Source organism: Triturus cristatus, chromosome 4_2 (genome assembly GCF_964204655.1).
Source record: "Triturus cristatus chromosome 4_2, aTriCri1.1, whole genome shotgun sequence".
Classification (NCBI taxonomy): Eukaryota; Metazoa; Chordata; class Amphibia; order Caudata; family Salamandridae; genus Triturus; species Triturus cristatus.
In genome coordinates, this window is record NC_140586.1 from 35,625,408 (window position 1) to 35,649,009 (window position 23,602).

The 23,602-nt window shown below is 46.3% G+C and overlaps 1 protein-coding gene across 6 annotated transcripts in view; it reads right to left on the reverse strand.

Annotated features, from left to right (window-relative positions):
• The window catches only part of SMARCC2 (SWI/SNF related BAF chromatin remodeling complex subunit C2), a 501,863-nt gene that overhangs the window by 181,359 nt on the left and 296,902 nt on the right, over nucleotides 1-23,602 (reverse strand). For all 6 annotated transcript variants that reach the window (XM_085600307.1, XM_085600305.1, XM_085600303.1 and 3 more), the window contains exons 22-23: nucleotides 9,428-9,492; nucleotides 7,519-7,648 (exon numbers count right to left, since the gene is read on the reverse strand). In XM_085600307.1, coding sequence (XP_085456433.1) covers nucleotides 7,519-7,648; nucleotides 9,428-9,492 — 195 coding nt within the window. The remainder of the gene's footprint in view (nucleotides 1-7,518; nucleotides 7,649-9,427; nucleotides 9,493-23,602) is intronic.

Here is a 23,602-nt window from a genome sequence, read left to right on the forward strand (position 1 = left end):
CGGATCCTTAGGGCCCGAAGGTGGTCCAGAAGCTACTGTCGGGTACCAAATTTCCTGTCCATGGCCTCCCTGAATTTGCTGAGTTGTTGCAGGATCACCATTAGCCTGGTGAAGTCAGGGCACATTAGTATAAAGGTCGGAGTTGGTTTTAAAGACGGAGACTGATGGAAGGCCTGGAGGTACCTGGGTGTTGCACGACTCCTCACAGTGGGAATGACAGGACAAAGGGGAGCCATGCTGTGGCGTCTTTTTTTTTTTTTTTTGGGACTTACCCGAATAGTGGAACTTCGAGGATGAATGGTCTCTAGCTCTGCCTTGGGAGCAAGAGCACACCCATGCTATTTTCTGGGCCTTCCTCATCTTCTGCTGGTGTTCTGCATTGCAGAGTTGTGCTTCATGGTCTAAAACGGCCATTGGGTTCAGTTTGTACACTTGTTGCATGACTTCAAATCATGTTTGGAGCCTAGACACCAGAGACAAACCATGTGGGGCCCTTAACCAACATCTGTTTTGGGTAATCCTTACACAGCTTGAAACCTGCCTGAAAAAAGTGTTTTGAAAAGGTCTGTCAAGCCTCACAGAATTCAAGAGAGAGCGAGCCCTGGATGTGTGTTTAAAGGTACAGAAAGAAAGGAACTGACATCAGCGTACAAAGGTGGTGACTATGTAGGTGCCCAGACATCACTTCCAGGGCGGAACGGGCCTGACGCATAGTCACATGATGCCAACTACCTACTCACGAAGGAATTGATGAGAAGATTCTCCAGATACAGCCTGGGGGTATTCAGTAAGCGAAAACTATGCAGTAAGTAGGTATCAATCAGAAATCATTGCACAATAGTGAACACAAAAAGGACAATGAGCCACTGGTCAAGGATGAGGGCGGGTCACATGCAAATCCGTGAAAGATACTAACGCTGAACTGAACTGAATTTACATGTAAATAACAAATTCCTTCTCCAGAATCAGATCTTTCAGATTCCCATGCATGAATAGAAATAGGAAGCAGTACAGGGAGCGAGGGAGCGAGAGGGAGAGCGAGAGGGAGGGAGTGAGCGAAAGAGAGGGAGGGAGGGAGCGAAAGAGGGAGCGAAAGAGAGGGAGCGAAAGAGAGGGAGCGAAAGAGAGGGAGCGAGAGAGAGAGGGAGCGAGAGAGAGAGGGAGCGAGAGAGAGAGGGAGCGAGAGAGAGAGGGAGCGAGAGAGAGAGGGAGCGAGAGAGAGAGGGTGCAAGAGAGAGAGGGAGAGAGGAGGAGGGAGCGAGAGAGAGAGGGAGGGAGAGAGAAGGAGAGGAAGAGACCCCGATGGCCAAAAGACTATGACCGGCTTAGACAGAAGGCTCTGCCTGGCAATTCAAATGAAAATAAAAGCTGAGCAGGAGCGCATATGCCTTTTGTTCTGTCCATGTAAAAAAATTGATGCACCTGCATACATCCAATGAATGCAGAGCTCTTTCCACATGTTTAGTGGGGTTTGGAATGAAAGATAAAAATCAGACGGCAACTTGGGCACTGAGCTAGGGTTGGTATGTAGGGTGACCCATTTATGAAATTAATGTAAGGTTTTTTAATAATGGATGTGAGAAAGTGCCATCTTTCTTGCATGGTATGCCCCCACTTTTTGCTAAATTGCTGAATGTACTTCGATTGAGTGTACCCTGGGTTCCTGCCAATCAGGTGCCCAGGGCATATGTTCCTTCCTTAAACCACACAAACTCCAAATTGGCAAACCCTAGCCACATGTCAGCCCCTAGTAAATGGTACCCTAGGTACCCAGGGCCTTGTGGCCAGGGAAGGCCTCTAAGGGCTGCAGCACTCATTGTGCCACCCTCAGAGGCCCTGTACCCTTACACACACACTGCCCTTGCAGGCTGAGTGTCTGGGTGCAGGACAAAACAAAGAGTCGACATGGCACACATCACTGTGAACCATGCCCATCACCTACACTGCCAAGGCATTTGTCAGTCACCCCTCTAGCTGGGTGCATTACGCATATGGTGTGGGCACAGGAGCAGGAGCCCTGTGCCCCTACAGTACCCGGGTACATTCCTGGGCACTGTAAGTTCAGTACTGTCATTTAAGAGTGCATGGTGCTGAGAGCTTGTCAAACACGAGCTCCACAGCACCATATTGGCAACACTGAAGCCTGGGAAGTTTGGTATCAAACTTCTCAGCACATTGAACCCACACTGATGCCAGTGTAGGATTTAATGTACTAAGCACCCCAGAGGGCATCTTAGAGATGCCCCCTTACAGCTAACTTACAATCCACGTCTGCTCTGAGGCTGCCCAGGCTGCCACACAGCAGACACGTTGCTGGACCCCTGGGTGGGAGAGCCCCTGCTCTCCCGGGCCTGCAACAATGCACATCCTGGGTGAGGTGAGAAATCTCCTCCCCCAGGATGAGCAAAGGGAAGCTTCAAAGGCAGGCCGCCATTTGGAGTTTCCCCAGGCCACTGCAACCCCCCACTCTGGCGGGAAGCTTGGCTGGAAACCCCATACAAGGACAGGGGATGTGCCAGCCTGCCCACCCCACCCCTCAGGTGGGGGAGGCGAGGTGAAGCACATCTCCGGGCTCTCGCCATCTTGAAGATGGGACGCCCTACCCTATCAGGATTAGGCTACTGCCCCCCTCCCACAGGAGAGAGGCAGGATAGGGGGTGTACCCACCCCAGGTCAAGGACCCATTGGTCCCTGGCCTTCACCTACCTATAACGCCCCTAAATCTAGTATTTAGGGGCCCCCTGAACCTTCCTTCCTCAGATTCCAGATAGAAAATTACAAGAAGAGCAAGAAGAACAAAGACCTGCCCTGCAGCTGCTAAAAAGAGAAGAAGACACCAACTGCTTAGGCCCCAGCCCTACCGGCCTGTCGACTCTCGAACCTGCACCAGCGCGGCATCTCTCGTGGCCAGCAACCTCATCAACCCCGGAGGACCTGGCTACCTTTTGGCTCTAAGCCCCTGGGACTCCCATGAGTAGAGGCTCTACTCAAGAAACCTATTTTTACCCCCTGGCAGCAGCCCGGAACCGCGGACCCAACACACACTGCACCAGCCAAGCCTGGCCAGTGCCGGAGTGGACAAAGACCCTGAGGACGACCCCATGGCGACTGTGACCCTGAGTCCGGCACCCAAGGACCCCCCTCGACATCCCGGAGGAAGCCTGCAGCCTCAGAACCAAGTGCCACCCCAACCGCGATCAACCAGAGGGTAAGATTCCCGACGTCAAAAGGCACCCCTGCACCCGGCGCCCTGCGGCCCCCTGTGCCCAATCCCGGGGTACCCACCTAACCTACAACTACCCAACTTACCTCTCGAAGTGGTGGTGGCACCTGAAACATCCTCGTCCCCGAGCCTGCAGCCTTTTTCCAAACCGGAACATTCCCATTGATTTCCATTGAGCGCCCGAGGGCTCAAAAGCACCCTGCACCCAGCCGCCCGAGTGGCCCTGGCAGTGCCCTCTCTACACTAACCTACTTCCCCACTTGCCCTGAGTAAGTGACCAGGAGCCCAGCTCCCACAGCCGCGTGGCTTGCCAGACAGCAGCCACAAACCAAGGCCCCCCTATCCCTCATAGGATAACATTGGGCCTAACTCTCTCTGCACCCGGCCGTCCTGAAACCGCTGAGGGTGAACCAACTGTACCTACCTAACACTGGGGGACCCCTGAGTCCATGCCCGGAATTTCAACTCTGCCAGTCGAGTACTTACCCTTAAACCGCTAACTTCATTTTCCTCATAGGGTAACATTGACTGGCTTTTTCTTCAAAAATCTTCTAAGTGTGAACTTTTCAAAACTGCAAAAATTCACCAAAAATCAGCCAAGTGACAAAAACGAATTTACTCACCTGCTCCTAGGTGAGCTCCCAGTGCTGGATCTTGGTGCCCAGCCCTAACCCTGAAAAGTGTTCACAACTTTACTTATCTCCAACACATTTTTCTCCCATAGGAAACCATTGTCTGCTTTTCTGTGAAATTTCTTCTAAGTGTCTATTTTTGCAAATTTGAAATATTCTTTTAAAATCGTACCATTTCTGCAAACAAAATTACTTACCTGCTTTTGATAAGGACCCGAGTCCTGGGTCTAGGTACCCAGTCCTGGATTACTAAAGTGACGATAAAGTACTCTACCTGCAATTTGAATTTCTTGCCATAGAGATCCATTGAATGTTTTCTTTGAAATATTTTCTAAGTGCTAACTTTTGAAATAGCTAAGTATTATTTAAAAATCATTACAGTTATTAAGTCGACTTTCATCACTTGATTCTGAATACTGACCCCAGGCTGGTTCTAGGAGCCAGACCTGCAATTCCAAAAGTAATCTGAAAAGTAATTTATTACAAATAACCTGAATTTACAATTGAGCTCAAAGCATTGTTATGTTTAGGAATTAGGATTGCTTATTGCAACCAACTGTGACTGTTTACACAAATTTATTGCTTAAGACAAAAGTATTTATATTCAACCTCTCATTCTGAGAAAGTATATTTTTACCCCCTTTGTGGTTCTAAAAATAAAACAAGCATATATTTTATATATATAAACCATTGGCCTAGAGTTCAGTTATTGAGTGTGTGAAACCATTTGCTGACTGAGTGTGTACAATAAATGCTTTACACTGTCCTCTGGTACTGCCTTACTACTCGACCAAGCTACCACTTTTGAGAGTAAGGTCATACCTAACTTTGACCTCTATCAGCCTCTGGGGGACTGTGGACTCTGTACACCCTGTACCTATTAGGGAACAGTATATACAGAGCCACTTTCTCACAATGGAAGACTAAATCTCTCTCACCCTCCTTGCAAGGTGAAGGCCAGGAGTGATGAAGTCTTTAGAATATGTACATCATTCGTTGATTGAGCACTGTATTCAATTTCCATAAAACCAAAGAGTGCCCAAGATGCATAGCCCCAAAGAAGCCCCTTCATAAATTGTTTGATGGTACTCTGAGAAATAAAGTGAAGCAACCTTTGCCCCAATACACGAAGATATAGCTAGATGAACCCTGACTGAGGAGCACTTGAGACCTTATTAGACTAAGTGCAGCAGGTACAGTAGTATTTGGTTAATCAAAATGAGATTTAGTCCTTTATTCTTGCATCAAGCACAGAAGCGCTTCGACTTAGGACAGTACGTTTTTGCCAATGCTGCTACCTGTACCTGTGCTAGAATCTCTCTGAAATCTGCTAGGATGTCAGGATGGGCCAATTCTAAGTGATCAGAAAATGAAGCTGTCCGGTTACGTGATTTCAAATTGTGCAGGAGAACTTACCTACTGTGCCTGAAGAGAAATCTGGAGTAGATCTTTAGCTGAATTGATGGGTATTTGGATAGCTGAGTTACATCTGTGTACCAAAACTGATGCTGCCACATCAGGGCAATCAGCATCAGTGAGCAGTGTTACACTCTGGCCTTTCTCAGCACTTTGGAAATAAGGGGAAATGATTGAAAGGCATAGGCACCATGTTATCAAGAAGATAGTGCCCTTGACTGCCAGTACCTGCTTGCATAATAGAGCCATTTCTTCTTATGTAAAATTACAAACTCATCCAGCTTAGGATGGTCCTAATTTCTAAACATACGGTACCACTTGTGGCAATCTGACAAGGAGCAGACGAGTACCACTGTCTGGTGTTTCTGGACCCCATTTCAGGTGTTCTATGGAGAGGTCCACCTTATTAGCTATGACCCAGTCCCAGAGCGATTTCAACTCTTCTGAAAGACAATGAAACCTATGCCTTTCTGTTTGGCAATATATTAGATCGAGGCTGAATTTTTTGTCCTGATTCAGGCAGGCTTTGGAACACCACGAGAAACAGTCTGATTATCTGTAGCTTCAAGATGTGTATATGGAGCGCCATTGCTTCTTTTGACCCAAGAAATCTGGTGCACAATTGTAGGAAGTTGGCTCTGAATGTGGTTATACTGTGCAGACTTCAGAGAGTCCCGCAAAAGTGTACAGGGCTCAATGTAAACCCAAAGTGCTTCATTTGTGGTAGTGTGGGCGAGTAGCTTTAGGCCTAACACAGAGTGTAAGACATTTGTTATGCACACAGTGACTAATGAGACAACTCAAAAACGATCCACACTAATTTTAGAAAAATAAGCTTCTTTCAAGATTTATTTTCAGACCAAGATGTTTGCAAAAAGGCAACTACATCATTTTCCAGGCAAAAAGTGGGGGGCTAACCATGTCAAAAGAGGCACTTTCTCACACGTGGCCTCATTGAACTCTTTAATTCGAGCGAGGAATCAGGCCACGAACAACGACGTGAGAGGAGAAGTCGGAGCGCGCTTTAACTTCTTGTGTTTTTTGTGCTCTTATCCGAGTGCCCGACGATTTCAAGTGGGAAGAAGAGGACTTCGGACTCCTCGAACGGTCCAGAGACATTCCTCTTGAGCTGGACCGTGACTTCCATTGATTCGCATACTGGGCCGGTAGCACCATCAGGAACCACTACCTCAAAGCCATCGGCGCCATGGCCTGGCAGTCGGAGCACGACTTGGAGTCGTGGCCGTGCTCCAGACACCACCGACACAAGAGGTGTGGGTCCATCCTCACATGGGGTGGTGACAGGCACCACAGGGTTTAAAGCCAGTCTTCCTCGATAACATCCTTGCCACACCAGGAGGAAAAAGCCTCAAAAAAAGGTTGATAAATGTCACAAAAATCCTGTCAAAAACTGACAGAGGGGTATCTCTTCTCTTGGATCGGCGCTGGCTGGTGCGAAAAGAACAGACATCAGCGCGCCGAGATGGCACCTACATATTTGACTTGGACAGCACTTCTGGGCCGAACGACGCCAACGCACAGAGCCTATTGACCCCACCTACCGGTGCACATGGGTACTGCTCAGCAAAAATCTTCCGGATCCAGTTTGACGCCTGGGGAATTTAAAAGGTAAGGAATTTGCAGCTAGAAGTCTCTATCAGATGCTGTATTAACCACCACCAACCAGCCTGACGAGAGAATAATTCAAGCAGGTAAATCTTTAAAAGAACAAATGCTGTAACATCATAGCAACAATTTGTCTTTCTAATGCTTCAATCTAGCCTGCTTGATACATTTTGGTCATATCTGGGGTGGGGAGGAGCCCTGGTCTGTTCTTGTTTTTTTTCCGGTTACTCAACTACCTTGGTGGTACAGGGGCAACTTTCTGTGACAATGAGAACATTGCTTTTCTGCTAGAGTAGGAAAATATGGCTACCACAGCCATTCCATAGATCACAAAATGCTCATTCAGACAGGAATAACATCAATGCAACTTCTGAAAGGTGTCTCTCAAGACAGTACTTACACATTACATCTTATACCAGTAACCAAACTAATTAGGCTGCTAAAAATACTTTTAGAGAATTAATCGCACACTCCACCCCAAAAGTTTTGGTTCCACTGCAGATGTTTTCCTGCTGAATGACTAAGGAGAGGCCACAACACCAAACAATGGAATGACTTATGTATTCCTGCCCATCCCATCGGACCACCAGTTCATCTGCTACTACTCGAAGTTATATTTACCCATGTCAATGTCGCTTTTGTCTGAATCTTTTTCTGACTCGCCCTCTTTGCTTTTATCGTCCTCCTTCTTGGAAGGGTCACCCAGTTTCTCCCTAGTGTCATCCTCGGTTACGCATTCTCTGGTGAGTTCCTGTGACAAAACAAACAAATGGCAATTAATCAGAGCAGAAGAAAGTTTGGTGGATGCTAGATCCATTAAAGTAGCATGTAAACCATGGGTACCCGAAAACATTTTCCATGGGGCAAAAAATGTAGTCTATGATTAGCCCGAGTGCCGCACTGATGCCAGTGGGGTGGCGGTTGAGCGAGGGGGTTGGGGGATTGGAGCTATGGTAGGTGCAGGCAAAGCAAAGGATATACAACCTGTGGCTGAACTGGACAATGTTAAACCAGAAAACCTGGGATCAATCCCAGCTTCCCAACTTTTCCAAACTGTGAGATGCTAGGCAATGGTTTAATTTCACTTTCCCTCCTTTTCCTTTATCTTCACATGTAAGAGGACCTCAAAATACATGATTTCAGGGTGTGCCCTGTACAAAACCTGCTCCTGTGTTTGATTTAATAAACTATAATATTGTTCATGTATAAAAGGAACGCAGGGCACCCAAAAAGTGCACGTAACAACTAACTTACTTCTTTTGGTCACTACTGGCGTTGTTGTCAGGGAAGGGGTGGGGGGGAGAATTACGGTTTCTAAATTCATGTTTGAAAACTATTACTTTTAAATTAATACTTCTCAATGCACTTATACTATTAGTTGTACTAAGGTGAAAAGATTCTACATGTTAATTAAATACACTTTTAGAATTTTGCAGAGAGTCATAATTATACACTTTTGCTGCAAAATGAAGGGGGTTCTAAAGTTAAGTGCAGGGCTCCCTAGTTACTTCCTTTAACATCAATTAACCTTGAAATAAACAATTGCCTGTCTATTTAATATTTTTTATTGTTAGTGCGGAGTTGAGCAAACAGAAGACCAGTGCTCCTGTTGACCAGGGGGCCGCATGTAAAAGATAGGAGGCTGCATAGCCTGGCCGTACTTTGAGTATCGATGATGTAAACAAATCATCTAGTCCAAGAGACACCAGGATCTCAAAGCACCAAACATCAAAGGATTGAGTGAGAGGAAAGCATTGGTACTCACATATAACTCAATAGTCTGGGCAGCTGTGGCTTTGTGGAGGGCTAGAGGACTAAATCAACTAGAAAGGCTGGTTTTGTGGAATGTCTCAAAATAAAGTGGGTATTCGGACTCTTTGCAGACAGGAACTGAAATATTTAGAGGATGATTTGACAGGTACTTCTTATACGTTAGTGGGGTCTAGAGCTGAAAGGAAGAGATGAGAACTGCAGATTTCTGGAGGATAGATGAAAACGAGGAGAGGAACTTCTTGAAGGAAGAGGGCTCAAGTACCTTTTAGACAAATATATACATCTTTTTGAAGCTACAAGATTCAAACTTATTGGAGGTTAGTGAGATGATGGAATGGCATTAGGATTGGCAGGGGCTAAAAATTGGGGATGAGGCACCAGGGAGGACTGTGACCAGTGCAGGTTCCTGGAATGTTTTCTATCCACACTTAGAGGGTCCATCCAGTGTAGTGAAAAAAAGCTGCTCTCGTTTATGAGTCCTCAATCACTAACAACAACAATTGGCATACTAGAATGTTGCTTTGTATGAGGTTGTCTGCTGGAGCTTTGAGATGTTTTGCGACGCGGAGCCGCACGACAACTACCGACGCGCAGAAATACTGCTCATGAAAACTTTCCGGAACCAGTCTGACGCCTGGGGATATTCTAAGGTAAGGAATCTATCACTAACATGTCTCTTTCAGATATTAATGACAGCATGGCCCCTTTAAATGGCAGGATCTTCAGTTACAGACTAACAGATGCCCCCATAACTTACTTTGGCTTCCTTCTTTTCCTCAATGGGTGGTGGTTCTGCACGGGTCTCCTCTACAGCAGACTCTTCTAGTGAGAAAAGGAGTTACACAAGATTGCAGGATCAGTGACGCTCAAAAATAAATTACAGACACAAATGGGAGTGAAGTGAAGAGACTTGTAGAAACTCAAAATGCAGCTCCTAGTAATGTAGTGCATCTGTGCTTTAGAGACGGTACTCACAGAAATATTAAATACATTCTACAAGCAGTGGCAAAGCCAACAGGTCTCACCCATGCAAGAGCTACTGGCTTTGCCAATGTGTTTTAGCCATGTTATACACCGTTGTGGTTGCTGTTCAGCATGGCTCTAAGTTAGTGGCGTGGAGCAGTATAGAGTGAGTGAAGTGGCACAGATTGAGTGGAGCAGTAAAGAGAAGGTAGAGCGACACAGAGCGGAGTGGACTGGAGTGTTGTACAGTGGAGTAAAGTGCTGTGGAGTAGAGTCTCTGAGTGGCACAGAGTGTCAGAGTGCTGTAGAGTGTCACTGAGGGGAGAGGCATGGAGTGGAGTGGCATCCAGTGTAGTGTTGTGTCGTAGAGTGCAGTGGTGTAGACTGGAGAAGAGTGTCCCATAGTGGAAGGGCACAGAGTGAAGTAGTGCCATGGATTGGCAGCGGAGTGGACGAGACTGTTGTACAGTGGAATGGCGAAGAGTGTCAGACTGGAGTGTCGAGTTTAGTGTTGTGGAGTAGCATGGAGTGTCATAAGTGGAGTCTCGTAAGTAGAGTATTGTAAACTGGAGAATCATGGAGTCGAGTGTCGCAGAGTGGAGCATAGTGGAGTAGTGGTGCTGAGTGTCCGAGTGGAGTGTCCTACGGTGGAGTAGAGTGCCATTGGGTTGGGTTGAGTAGAGTGTCAGAATGGATTGGCAAAGAGTGGAGTAGGGTAGTGTGTCCTGGAGTAGAGTGGCGAAAGTGGCATATTAATTAGTAGAGTGGAGTAAAGTTTTGCAGAGTGGCGCGGCATAGAGAGGAGTAAAGTGGCAGAGTGAAGTCACACTGAAGTAGCATGAGTGGAGTGGAGAAAAGTGCATGGAGTTGCATAGAGGGGGTAGCATGGAGTGGAGTTAAGCGGAGAAGAGTGGAGTAAACTGGTGTAGAGTGGAGTAAAATGTCACGGAGTGGCAAAGTGTGGCATGGCGTAAAGTGGTGTGGAGTGGCATAGAGTGTAGTAAAGAGTTGTAGAGTAGAATGGCGTACAGTGGATTTGACTGTTGTACAGTGGAGTGGTATAGAGCGAAATGTTGTGCACTATAGCAGAATTTCATAGAGCGGCGTTAAGTAAAGGGGAGTAGAGTGCCGCTGAGTGGCACAGTGTGGCGTGCCTTTGAGTAAAATGGTGCAGTGTTGTACAGTTGAGCGGGGTAGAGTGTGGTTTATGGCATGGAGTGGAGCAGAGTGAGCTGGTGTGTTGTAGATTGGAGTAGTGTGCTGTAGAATGGAGTATAGTGTTGTGGCATAAAGTGGAGAGTGGTCATAGAGTGGAGTAGAGTGACGTGGAGTGACTTAGAGTGACAAAGTGGAGTAGGGTACAGAGGAGCGGAGTGGCATAGAGTAGAGTAGAATGTCAAGGATAGCCATGGAGTGGCATAGAGTAGAGCATCATAGAGTGCTGTAAAGTGAAGAGACATAACGTGGAGTAGACTGGAGTATGCCTGGTGTCGTAGCGGACTGCAATTACAGACAACACATTTTCAATTGAAGTTACCATTACATTTTCTCAGACATACAGTTTTGCTGATAAAACTATACAGCACACAAACGATGTGTGGAAATCAAAATCACCTAGTGAATGGATTCATTTTGATCGAATTAAAATATATTTGTTTTCACCACACTTCAGAATTAACCAAAGAAATTGCTTCATTTGTGTTTTCCTAATTGTAATATATTCTGAAATATTTGCAGTTCTTTAATTAGCATTTACATTTTTGTGTGTGCTAGAAAAGAATAACATCCTACAGCTTTCCCCACACCCAGTAGCCAGCAAGACTGTCACATGAATCCTCTCACTTTACAGTCAGCAAAAGAAAAGTAAACACCAACCTCCCTCAGAAGACCGAGCCTGACATTGGACCTCTGTTTTTAAATACACAGCAAATACGGCAGGATAAAACTAAATGTAAAGACTTGTTTATTGCTCATTCACTTCTAAACTCCAGCATGGTTATTTTGGGGTTGCTTTCACACCCCCACCTCACTACTTCCAGCGCCTATGGTGATAAATAAGTTATTCTATTAGTAAAGAGCAGGGACCAAAACAAACAAGCTCTTAGACAGAAAACTGTAACTTACAGGTATGCAAGATTAGTGGCAAAGATAAACAGAATCAGTCAAACAGAAAGATAGGCGCAGGAAACCTTTTCCAAGAAATATAGCACATTTACTGCTTCCTGAACTAGCTTTCAATGGAGATAAACAAACACACACTCTTGTGGAGTGCACCACAAAAAAGAAATAGTTTCCAGAAAGCTAGCACTCGTGGAAAAATGCATAAAGCCAGTCATGAGGTGGTAAACAGGCTATGCTCCATGGAAGGGACAAAGATATGTCGGAAAGCCAAAAACAAATAAAACCAGCAAATAGAAAGCAAGTAAATGTGAGTGACAAAACACAAAGCCAATGGAAATCAATGGGCGGAATGCATTCCTATGGAAGCTTTCAGCATGTCCCTAATATGTCTCTTCAACCAGACAGCTGTGCTGTTTGGTAGGCTTTGACCTAAACAAGGGGAAAAAGCACATCAAGGAAAGGATGGTGTAAACAGTAAACCAGCAGCAAAAAGATTGTGCAGTTGCTAAAATAGGGAGAATTACCTTCATGGTGTTTCCAGTCCTCTCACTACTTGCTCTTTCTCCTTCACAAGTGGCTGGGAATTACCTGTGCCAAAAGGCAGGACCAGAAACGCTCTCCTAAGGTGTGTGCGGACACTCTGAAACCCTCCGAGAGAGAGTATCCCTCTTGCGCACTTGAATACCACTACTTAGCTTTGTGTCACCAACTGCCACACCCAGATTTGTTATGTTTGTTCCAGCATGTAAGGTTGCACTATGATATAAGCGAAATAAGCGGATGGAGGGTGAGCAAAGTCTAAAAGTATTATACTCATTAGGAGAGTAATTTCCCTCACTTTGCCATCCTGCTATCTTTTCTTCCCAAGCAGACGTGATTCTGATTTCATATCTAATTTCAGTAGGTGGAGACTGAACATGCTTACCCAGACTTCACGGAACAGGTTGTGCAGAAATTAATGACCAAAAGCTGTGGCTTTCCTAGATGAAGCATCCCAAAAAAGACTTGCAGAAAGCACAAGGAGTGACCCATGCTACTACCCTACATGTGTGTGCAATGCAAACATGTCTCGAGATGGCATTTATGCTACCTCTACTCTCTGACAAAATAAAAAAATTCAGAAAAGCCTGAACTCAATTTGACTTGTATGATAAATAACAGAAGAGCCCAATTTACTGGCAACATCAGCTTTAGCTGCCTGGTTTAGTGAGCAGAGACCACCATAAGTCACAAATAGATGAAAAAACTCAAAGGAAGAAAACTTCCCAAAAACTGACATATTTAGATGGTGTCATGTCTCTTGAGCAGAAGTATAAGAGGCTGCGGTTAAAAAATAGGAAAAAATATTTCCTCGTGAAAACTAAATTCTCAATGAACCTTATGCACAAAGGAAGAAACTGACTGAAGGGCCTGGCTCTGAATGGAAGTGCCTGAAGCTCACCAACTCTTCTGGCAGAAGTCGCCAAAAATGCAGCGATCCAGATCACATCAATATGACAAGCAGGCATGGGTTCAAAGGTCTGAGCAATTCAACCGTGGTGTAGGTGCTCTAAGCAGAGAATGGCAAGTCAATCAAAAAGACATCACACAAACCTCATTTATTTTAAGCCCCTTTACTATGATTTAAACGTACGATTGAACTTATAGGAGCCATAATATTATGATGACTAGCTTATTGTAAGAATCTACATTTGCTGAAGGATATAGAACTAAGTGGTGAACCCTGTGTAACCGCAATAGAACTTCAATGGCTTTTGGTATACAAACAATTACAATTAAAGAACTATGTACAATGTTAATTTTTTTCTGAGGAGATTGTCTTCTCCATCTCTGTAAATCGGCCCATTACTTCACGCAAGGCTGCAATGTTAAATTGCAAAAGCCAAATACAGATTTTCGTAGACAAACTACTGCAAGGCCCATCCAACTTACCATTCTTCAAAAAAAGGCACTGAAGCCAAAGCTTTTTATAGAAACGTACAACACATAAGCAGACTATGGGTCTCTACCCTTTCTACAAAATCCCTGCTTTCACCCACCTCAGTTTCTTGTTTTCTTGCGCTAGAGCCTTCACTTTGTATTCGATCACTTTGTAACACTTCTTTCCCTTCAAATTTCACTTTGAATCAGAATAATAGTTCTATGCATCTCTACAGACCCTAAGTCTCATAACGTGTTGCTGCTATTTAGCCCTTTCTTACATGTGCTACAAAATAGCCTTGGTGACACATTGGCACATAAACATTTAAAAAAAAAATGAACAAAAAAATTATTTGAAATATTTTAATACACTCCAAATGACTGATCGAGAATGTTTGCAGGAATCAATTAAAAGCAAGATTAGTACCACAAAGGATCTAGTGGAAAACCTCAAATAGTTTGCTTTCGTGACCCCCTAATTGGACATCTACTCCTGCTAAATGGGATCGCCTCTATGCAAAACCATATACCTTCACTTCCAAGGCGGCCTGTCATGTTGCAGTAGGTGTGAGAAAGTGCCATCTTTCTTGCATGGTATGCCCCCACTTTTTGCTGAATTGCTGAATGTACTTTGACTGAGTGTGCCCTGGACACCTGCCAATCAGGTGCCCAGGGCCTATATTCCTTCCCTGAAACCTAAAACCCAGATTGGCAAACCCTGGCCACATGTCAACCCCTGGTAAATGGTAACATAGGTACCCAGGGCCTTGTGACCAGGGAAGGCCTCTAAGGGCTGCAGCACTATTTGTGCCACCCTTAGAGGCCCTGTACCCTAACACACACACACACACACACACACACACACACACACACACACACACACTGCCCTTGCAGGCTGAGTGTCTGGGTACAAGACAACACAAAGAGTAGACATGGCACACATCCCTGTGTGCCATGCCCACAACCTACACTGCCCTGGCATACATCAGCCACCCCTCTAGCTGGGTGCCCTATGCCAGTGGTGTGGGCACAGGATTGGATTGGATTGGATATGGTTTTTGTAGAGCGTGATAGCTACCCGCAGGCATCCTAGCGCTTAGCCAAGTACAGGTGTGTGGGCGGGTCAATTTTATCTGCTGAAGAGAAAGGTTTTTAGTTTTTTCCGGAAGTGCCGAAGGTTGGGTTCTGAACGAATAGAGATTGGGAGGGAGTTCCAGAGCCTTGCCGCGTTTGTTGAGAACATTCTTCCTCCACTCCTTTCTCTTTTGAACCTGGGTCTGATGACTTGAAAGGTATGAGTCGACCTAAGCTGTCTGTTGGGGTGGTAGGGGGTAATCAGGGTATGGTTCAGGATTGCTCCTTTCCTCCAGTAGGCACGGTGGGCAATGCACATGCTTTTAAAATTGATCCTGTCTTTTACTGGCAGGCAGTGGAGGGCTTTTAGTTCCGATTTCACTGATTGGCGGCGGGGAATGCGCAGAAGCGTGCGGGCAGCGCAGTTTTGAATCACCTGGAGTCTTTTCAAGGTTGATTCAGGGGCGCCTAGATAAAGGGCCTTTCTGAAATCCAGCCGGGAGAGGATTAGGCCCTGGACCATGATCTGTCTGGCCTTGTAGGGGAGAAGCTGTAGGATTTTCCGGATGAGTCTTATAATGCCCATGCAGGTGGCAGATAATTTGGTTGCCTGGTGTCCGAAGGATAATGTGCTGTCAAGCCAAATTCCTAAGTTCTTGATGGTGTTCCTGGCTGGGGGGTGCTGGGCCTAGATCTGGTGGCCACAGAGACTTAATGGATTTTTGAGGGGAGTTACCCAGTACCATTAGCTCTGTTTTGTCGCCGTTTAGTTTCAGGTAAGACTGACTCATCCAGGTACTTACTGCTTCCATGCAGCCTCTGAGATCATTAGGACATGAAGAATGATGATTTAGGGTAACCACCAGTTTCGTGTCATCCGCGTAGGACACGACTTGGACGCCGAAAGGGCGAATTATTTCTGCGAGGGGGTGCATGTATATGTTAAACAGTGTGGGGCTCAGGGACGAACCCTGGGGAACCCCACAACTGAGTGGTTTACTGGGCGAGGTGGTATCGCCTTCGCAGACTCGGAAGGAGCGTTCTGACAGAAATGATCGTAGCCAGGCCGCCGCTGTAGATGTTATCCCTAGTTCTGAGATTCTGTGAAGCAGGATGTCGTGATTCACAGTGTCGAAGGCGGCACTGAGGTCCAATAAGATAATGGCCGCAGTGCCGCCCTGATCCACGATCATTCTTGCTCCTTCTGTTACAGCTAGTAAAGCGGTTTCTGTTCCGTGCATGGGGCGGAACCCAGTTTGAGAGGAGTCCAGTAGTTTATTTGTTTCCAGGAATTCTGTGAGGGATTGGTTGACGTGCTTTTCCGCGATTTTGGATATCCAAGGTAGCAGGGAGATTGGGCGGTAATTTCCCGGGTTCATCTGATCTAGATTGGGTTTTTTCAGGAGGGCATTGACTGTTGCCTGCTTCCATTTTGGGGGGGAACGAGTACTGAGGAAAGTGAATTGTTGATTAAGTTCAGAATGGTGGGCAGGATGGTAGGGGTGATTGTTTTGAGAAAATGAGTTGGGGCTGGGTTGCTGGGAGATCTGGACTTTACCTGGAGTAATATGGTTTCCAGGCTGGTGGACTCCAGTAGTGGAAAGTTTTCTATGGTGGTAAGTGAAGGTGGACTGATATCCTTCTGTTCTATTTTGGGATGAGGGGGTGGGGGGAAAGATGAGTGGATTGTGGCTATTTTATTGAAGAAGTAGTCTGCCTGTTCATTGCAGTGAGTGGATCTGGTGGTTTATCGGGAAGTTTGAGCAGGCTCTTCGCGATTTGATATATTTCCTTAGGTTTGGATGCTGCTTCGTTAATTTTGTTTTCGTAGAAGGTAGCTTGAGCTTTTTTTATGTCATTTTTATAGATTTTTATGGCGGCCCGATATTCATTTTTGCTGATTTGTGAGTAATCAATGCGCCATTTCCGTTCCAATCTTTTGCATTCTTTTTAAGAGTGCGCAGGTCCTGTGAGTACCAAGGAGCGTTTTTTGGTCTCTGTTTGGGTTTGATATCCTTAAATGGGATAGTAAGATCTAAGGAGGTGGTGATCCAGTTGTTGAAGTTGTCATTATTAATAATCGGATCGGGGTTGTTTACTGGGACAGAGGCTTCCAGAGTGGTTGTCCACAGGTTGGTGTTAAGTTGGGACCATTTGCGGTCCCTGCAAGAGGCGGTGGAAGGTTTAGGACGTAGTCCGGACGGCGCCCAGATAAATGGGATCAGAAAATGGTCCGTCCATGGGAGGGGAATGGATGGACTAACTGTGAGATGGGTACAGTTAGTAAAGATGGGGTCCAGGAGGTGACCTTTATCGTGGGTGGGTTGCAGCACTCGCTGGGAGAGTTCTAGTGCCTCCAGATTGTTGCGTAGTTCGGCGGCAGCCGAATCTAGGGGGTCATCTAGATGCACATTCAGGTCACCTAATAAGGTGTAGTTAGGCGAGGAGCAGACACAATTGGCTACCTCCGGTGCGAGTTGGTTTATAAAGTTAGTCGGAGTGCCCGGTGGCCGATAGATAAGAGTCCCTGAGAATGTGCATGTGGGGGAGAAGTCCATCGAGAAAGTGAGATGTTCGCAGCTGGATAGGGTAGTTGGAGAGGCGCGGCAGGTATAGCAATTCTTGTAAATAATGGCTATGCCGCCGCCTTTCCCCGATGGACGGGTCGACCCGGAGTATTTGGTATCCTGCGGGAAGAGCTTGAATGACATCGGGGTCAGATTCAGGTTGTAGCCAAGTTTCCGTGAGGAAAATGGCATCGGGTTCTTTGTCGGAGATTAACAGATATTTCTGCAGCATGTTTAGGGAGAGACCTGCAGTTCAGCAGGAACATAAGGTATGAGGGAGGGGGTGTTTTTGGGCCACTTTGATACGTGCACTGTGGGCAGCAGAAAAGTTTTGAGGTGGGATTCCAGGACCCAAGGCATTGGTCGTGGATGGGGCCTCGTAGTTGATGTAGAGTGCTGGACGAGTATTGGATGGATTTATTTTGGCCAGCGGTCGTGGCCCCTGGTCCCGGTCGGTCGCGGACGGGCGCAGACGGGCTTGCCTTTGGCGCCCCGCCGGCGCCGCCGCTGCGCCCGTCCGCTGCGCCCGTCCGCTGCGCCTCCCGGGTAGAGTGATCATTTTATAGTGGCAAGGGTGGGAGGGGCCTAGCCCTGGTCAATTATCTGGTATTCCTCACCCAAGATGGCGGGCCTGGAAATACTAGTTCGGCAGGTGAGCCGAGACTCAATCAAGTTCTCGAGGGGGGCAGGATCCGCTCTCACTTCAGCGGTAACTGATAGTAAGTGGCGATTTGATTTTAGTATTTTTTAAAAATGCAGTTTTCTCCAAATAAGCAATCTTTTGGAGCGAGTTTAAAAACGATAGTAGGCTTTTTGATTCAAGCGGCAAAGTTTAAAAACAATGTCCCGGCTTCCGCCTCAGGACCAAAACAACACACCACACTCACTCGTAGTCAGTGAAGATGTGGAGAATTCAGGTGTTTTTATAGTGGCGAGGGCGTGAGGCTGGGAGGGGCCTAGCCCTGGTCAATTATATGGTATTCCTCACCCAAGATGGCGGGCCCGAAAATACTAGTTCGGCAGGTGAGCCGAGACTTAATCAAGTTCTCGAGGGGGGCAGGATCCGCTCTCACTTCAGCGGTAACTGATAGTAAGTGGCGAAATGATTTTAGTATTTTTTAAAAATGCAGTTTTCTCCAAATAAACAATCTTTTGGAGCGAGTTTAAAAACGATAGTAGGCTTTTTGATTCAAGCGGCAAAGTTTAAAAACAATGTCCCGGCTTCCGCTTCAGGACCAAAACAACACACCACACTCACTCGTAGTCAGTGAGCATGAGTCCTGTGCCCTTACAGTACCCAGGTCCATTCCTGGGCACTGTAACTGCAGTGCTGCCATTTAAGAGGATATGGTGCTGGGAGCTCGTCAAACACGAACTCCACAGCACCATAATGGCAACACATAAGACTGAGAAGTTTGGTATCAAACTTCTCAGCACATTAAATCCCACACTGGCATCAGTGCAGGTTTAATGTACAAAGCACTACAGAGGGCATCTTAGAGATGCCCCCTGAAACCTGACCTACAATCCACGTCTTGTCTGAGAGGCTGCCACACAGCAGACATGTTGCTGGACCCCTGGGTGGAGAGCCCCCCGCTCTCCTGGGCCTGCAACAATGCACATCCTGGGTGAGGTACTAGGTCTCCTCCCCTAGGATGGGCAGGGGGAAGCTTCAAAGGCATGCCGCCTTTGTGAGCTTCTCCAGGCCACTTGCTGTACTCAGCAACTGGCCCCCACCGGTTCTGACCCCCACTCTGGCGGGAAGACTGGCCGGAAACTCCAAGTAAGGAAAGGTGATGTGCCAGCCCTGCCAACCCCACCCCTAAGGTGGGGGAGGTGAGGTGAAGTACATCTCCGGGCTCTCGCCATCTTGAAGATGGGGAACCCTACCCAATCAGGACTAGGCCACTGCCCCCCTTCCACAGGAGAGTGGCAGGATAGGGGATGTACTCCCCCCAGGACAGGGACCCAGTGGTCCTTGCCCTTTACCTACCTGTAACACCCCTAAATGTAGTATTCCTTCCTCAGATGCCAGATTCTAAACTAGCAAAGAACAACAAGAAGAAAGAAGACCTGCCGTGCAGCTGCTAAGAAGAGGAAGACACCAACTGCTTTGGCCCCAGTCCTACTGGCCTGTCGACCCTCGAACCTGCTCCTGCTAAATCCCGGCACCTCCTGCAGCCAGCAACCTCACAAACCCCGGAGGACTTGGCTACCTTGTGACTCTGAGCACCTGGGACTCCCACGTGCAGGGGCTCTGCTCAAAGCAAGTTCCTAACCCCTGGCACCAGCCCGGAACCGCGAACCCTGCACACTCTTAACCCGCAAAGCCTCGCCTGTGCCGGAATGGACAAAGACCCCGAGGTCGTCCCTCTGGCGACTGTGACCCCGAATCCGGCACACAAGGACGCACCTAGACGCTCCTGACGACGCCTGCAGCCTCAGAACCAGGGACCCCCCCCCCCAACTGCGATTAACAGAGGGTAAGATTTCCCGACATCAAAAGGCACCCCTGCACCCGGTGCCCTGTGACCCCCTGTGCCCGACTCCTGGGTACCTACCTATCCTCCAACTACCCAACTTGAATCTCGAAGTGGTGGTGGCACCTGAAGAATCTTCGTCCCCGAGCTTCCAGCCTTTTTTCGTCCTTGAGCTTTCCCATTGAAATCCATTGAGCGCCCGAAGGCTCAAAAGCACCCTGCACCCAGCCGCCCGAGTGGCCCTGGCAGTGCAACTTCTACTCCTATTTACTTCCCCCACTTGCCCTAAGTAAGTGATCAGGAGCCCAGCTCCCACAGCCGCGTGGCCTGCTAGTCAGCAGCCACCAACCAAGGCCCCCCTGCCTCCCATAGGATAATATTGGGTCTAACTCCCTCTGCACCCGGCTGCCCCTGTGCCGCTGAGGGTGTAACAACTGTACTCACCTAACCCTGGGATACCCCCGAGTCTGTGCCCAGAACCTTAACTCTGCCAGTCGAGTACTTACCCAAAAGCCGATAACTCATTTTTCTTCCATAGGGTAACATTGACTGGCTTCTTCTGAAATTTTTTCTAAGCTTGGAGTTTCTAAACTTTAAAATATTCACCTAAAATCAACCGAGTAACGAAAACGGAAAGACTCACCTGCTATTAGGAGAGATCCCAGTGCTGGATCTTGGTGCCCCGCACTGACCCTGAAAAGTACTTAGAACCATACTTCCCACTAACTCAATTTTCTCCCATAGGAAACCATTGACTGTTTTTCAGTGAAATTTCTTCTAAGTGTCGATTTTTGCAAACTACAAATATTCTTTAAAAATCGTACCCACTGTGAAAATGCAATTACTTACCTGTTTTAGATAGATGCCCCAGTACTGAGCCTAGGAGCCCAGCACTGGATTACAAAAGTAACGAGAACATACTTTACCCGTAACTTGAATTTTCTCCCATAGGAAACCATTGACTGTTTAGGTCTCGCCTGACCCAGCGTATGCGCTGGTCTGGCGAGACTTATTGAGAGGGCTCCAAAAAGTGCTACCAGGCCAGCCTAGAGCTACAGGGCATGTGAGCGGGCGCGCGTGCCGCGCTTTACCGCAATTACTTTCGCGGCCGCACGGCCACTTTGCATAGCCAATAGGTCTCGCTTTTGGGACCTTATAAGTATTTAGTTATGCAACTGTTGCATAGCTAAACACGTATAAGGTCTCAAAGGCGAGACCTATTGGCTATGCCAATGCTTGTTTTCTATGAAATTTCTTTTAAGTGTCGATTTTGCAAACATATATATTCCTTAAAAATCGCCTGTGTAACTTAAACGCAGTTTCTCAACTGCTTACAGGTGGTACCCTAGTGCTGGATCTAGGATCCAACAGTGACCTAGAAAAAGTAACCATAACCCCACTTACCTGCTAAGTGAATTTCCTTCCATAGGATAACATTGGTAATTTGATTAGCAAAAGTTTTTAAGTGTCAACTTTTAAAACAGCAAAATATTGCTTAAAAATCACAACAGTAACTAAACCGAATTTACTCACTTGTTTCCAAGAACTGCCCCAGGACTGAATCTTGGATTCAGTCCTGGAGTTAGAAAAGTAATCCTGAAAGTAATCAATTGCACATAACTTAAAATTCCCATTGAGCTCAATGTATTATTGTGTTTGAAATTGTGTTGCCTATTGCAACAAAACTGACTATTATCTGCAAAAGTCAATTGCCTATTGCAAAGTATTTAACTAAAGCATCTCATTCAGAGAAAGTATATTTTGATACCTAATGTGGGTTCTAAAATAAAACAACCATATATTTTTTTATATAAACCATTGACCTAGGGTTCCGTTCTTGAGTGTGTGAGACCATTTGCTGACTGAGTGTGTACAACAAATGCTTTACACTGTCCTCTGATACTGCCTTACTGCTCGACCAAACTACCACTTTAGAGAGTAAGGTTATATCTAACTTTAACCTCTGCCAAATCTCTGGGGACTGTGGACTCTGTACACCCTGTACCTATTTGGGAACAGTATATACAGAGCCACTTTCTAACAGTAGGTCATACCACTAGGGCTGGAAACTAAACGACAATACATACATACCGGATATACTGTATAAGATATGTCCTTACTGCAATATAACTCACCTTTCCAATAATTTAAAACAAAATTAAGAGGATTCTTTTTTTAATGGTCGCAGAGGATGACTTCCCTTTCAAACCATGCGTACAGTTAGGTTGTAAAAGTAAGCAATTTCAAATACAACCCATGTGTTTTAAGATCCAACCAATTTTAAAGGTAATATTTTTCTAGTCAAGAGTTTCAATAGAAGAAAAGACTTGCTATGAGAAGGGAGGTGGGGCCACTGGTTATTCTGTGTGCCTTGGGGGTAGGAGGAATTCTATCAGCCGTAACATAGCAAAGCTACCCTTGACAACTAAAAGCGGAAACAGGTAGAGGAATCTTTGAGATTCTTTCTCTAGCAATTCGGTAGGAACAACCCTTGGTAAACTTCTTCTAGGATGAGGCCTGTCTTTATTTAATCCAGAAACCAAAGGTGTGACTGCCTGCTGTGTTGATAGAACATAAGAGGATGGTCTTTGAACTCCTTGTGGGGAAACATTTTGGTCCGAAGTTTGGCTTTCATAAGACACAATCTTTCTAATGGATACTCTATCTACTGTAGATTCCTAACCTGTAGGTCCCTCACCTGTAGAATAATGCCAGACGGCAGACTGGACCTGGAAACTTGAAAATTCTTATATTGGTAGTAGGGGGCGCTGGCCTCAAATTGATGCCATAAGGGCTGTTGGATGACATAACTGAAGCAATTTAGCGCCAAGCCCACAGCAGCAACATCAGTTCCATTTTTTCCCAGCCTTCGAGGTAAGTGGATGGACTGACATCAACATTAAGTAGTGGAGAACAAAACTTAATTTAGGACCCAATTAGACTTTACCTATCACATACCCATTAAATGGTGAGTTGCAAGAGTTTGTGAGGAATCATAAGTAGCTAGAGTATCCACCAGAAAGATTGTTATAGCAGGCAAGTACTTTTATTTCTGATGGATACTTCTACCTGCAGAATCTTCACCTGTAGAAAATATTCCAAAGCAATATCATTGCTAGGAGGAGGGTTGAGGGAATGGATCTACCGAAGTGGGCAGCCCTTCGCACTGCAGAGTCCAGGCAGTAATGACTGGCGAAATTATGTATGGTTGTCATGTACATGCTTTGCAGATCTCAGTGATCGGAACCTCTCTGTCAAAAGCAGTAGTAGTCGATTTCCCCCGGATTCCTTCTGGGAGGTTTTTTTTCGGTCAAAGCCTGGCGGGTCTTGATGCAGAGAATGATCCATCTAGACAGCATCTGCATTTGAACTGTTTTGTCTTTCCTGGCACCACAGTTTGTGACCGACGAAAAGCTGATCATTCAAAAGTATGCCGTTGGTGAGCTCCAGATAGAAGTTGACCACATGCCTGGGATCCAAACTATGTAGCTGCTCATCTTCCTTCATGGGATGTGGGAAGCTATAAAAGGTCGGAGGGTGAAAGTTCCACCTTAACATAAAAAACGCCCCAAGACTCTCCTTAAAGGATGCTGAAGGGCACAGGACTACTGGCATTGAGTATTTTCTAAGGAGTTCACTTGAGGGGTGACCCAGCGGACGAAGATGTCCTGGACTATAATGACAGGAGGTGCCACTCTGGTCCTGATTCTTTTGCGGTTCAAAAGCTGGTTTCCCAGTCTTCTTACCTTTCATCTTAGAAGGTTGGGCCATTCTTTCAGGCTCCAACACTTCTTTTTCAGCCTGCTT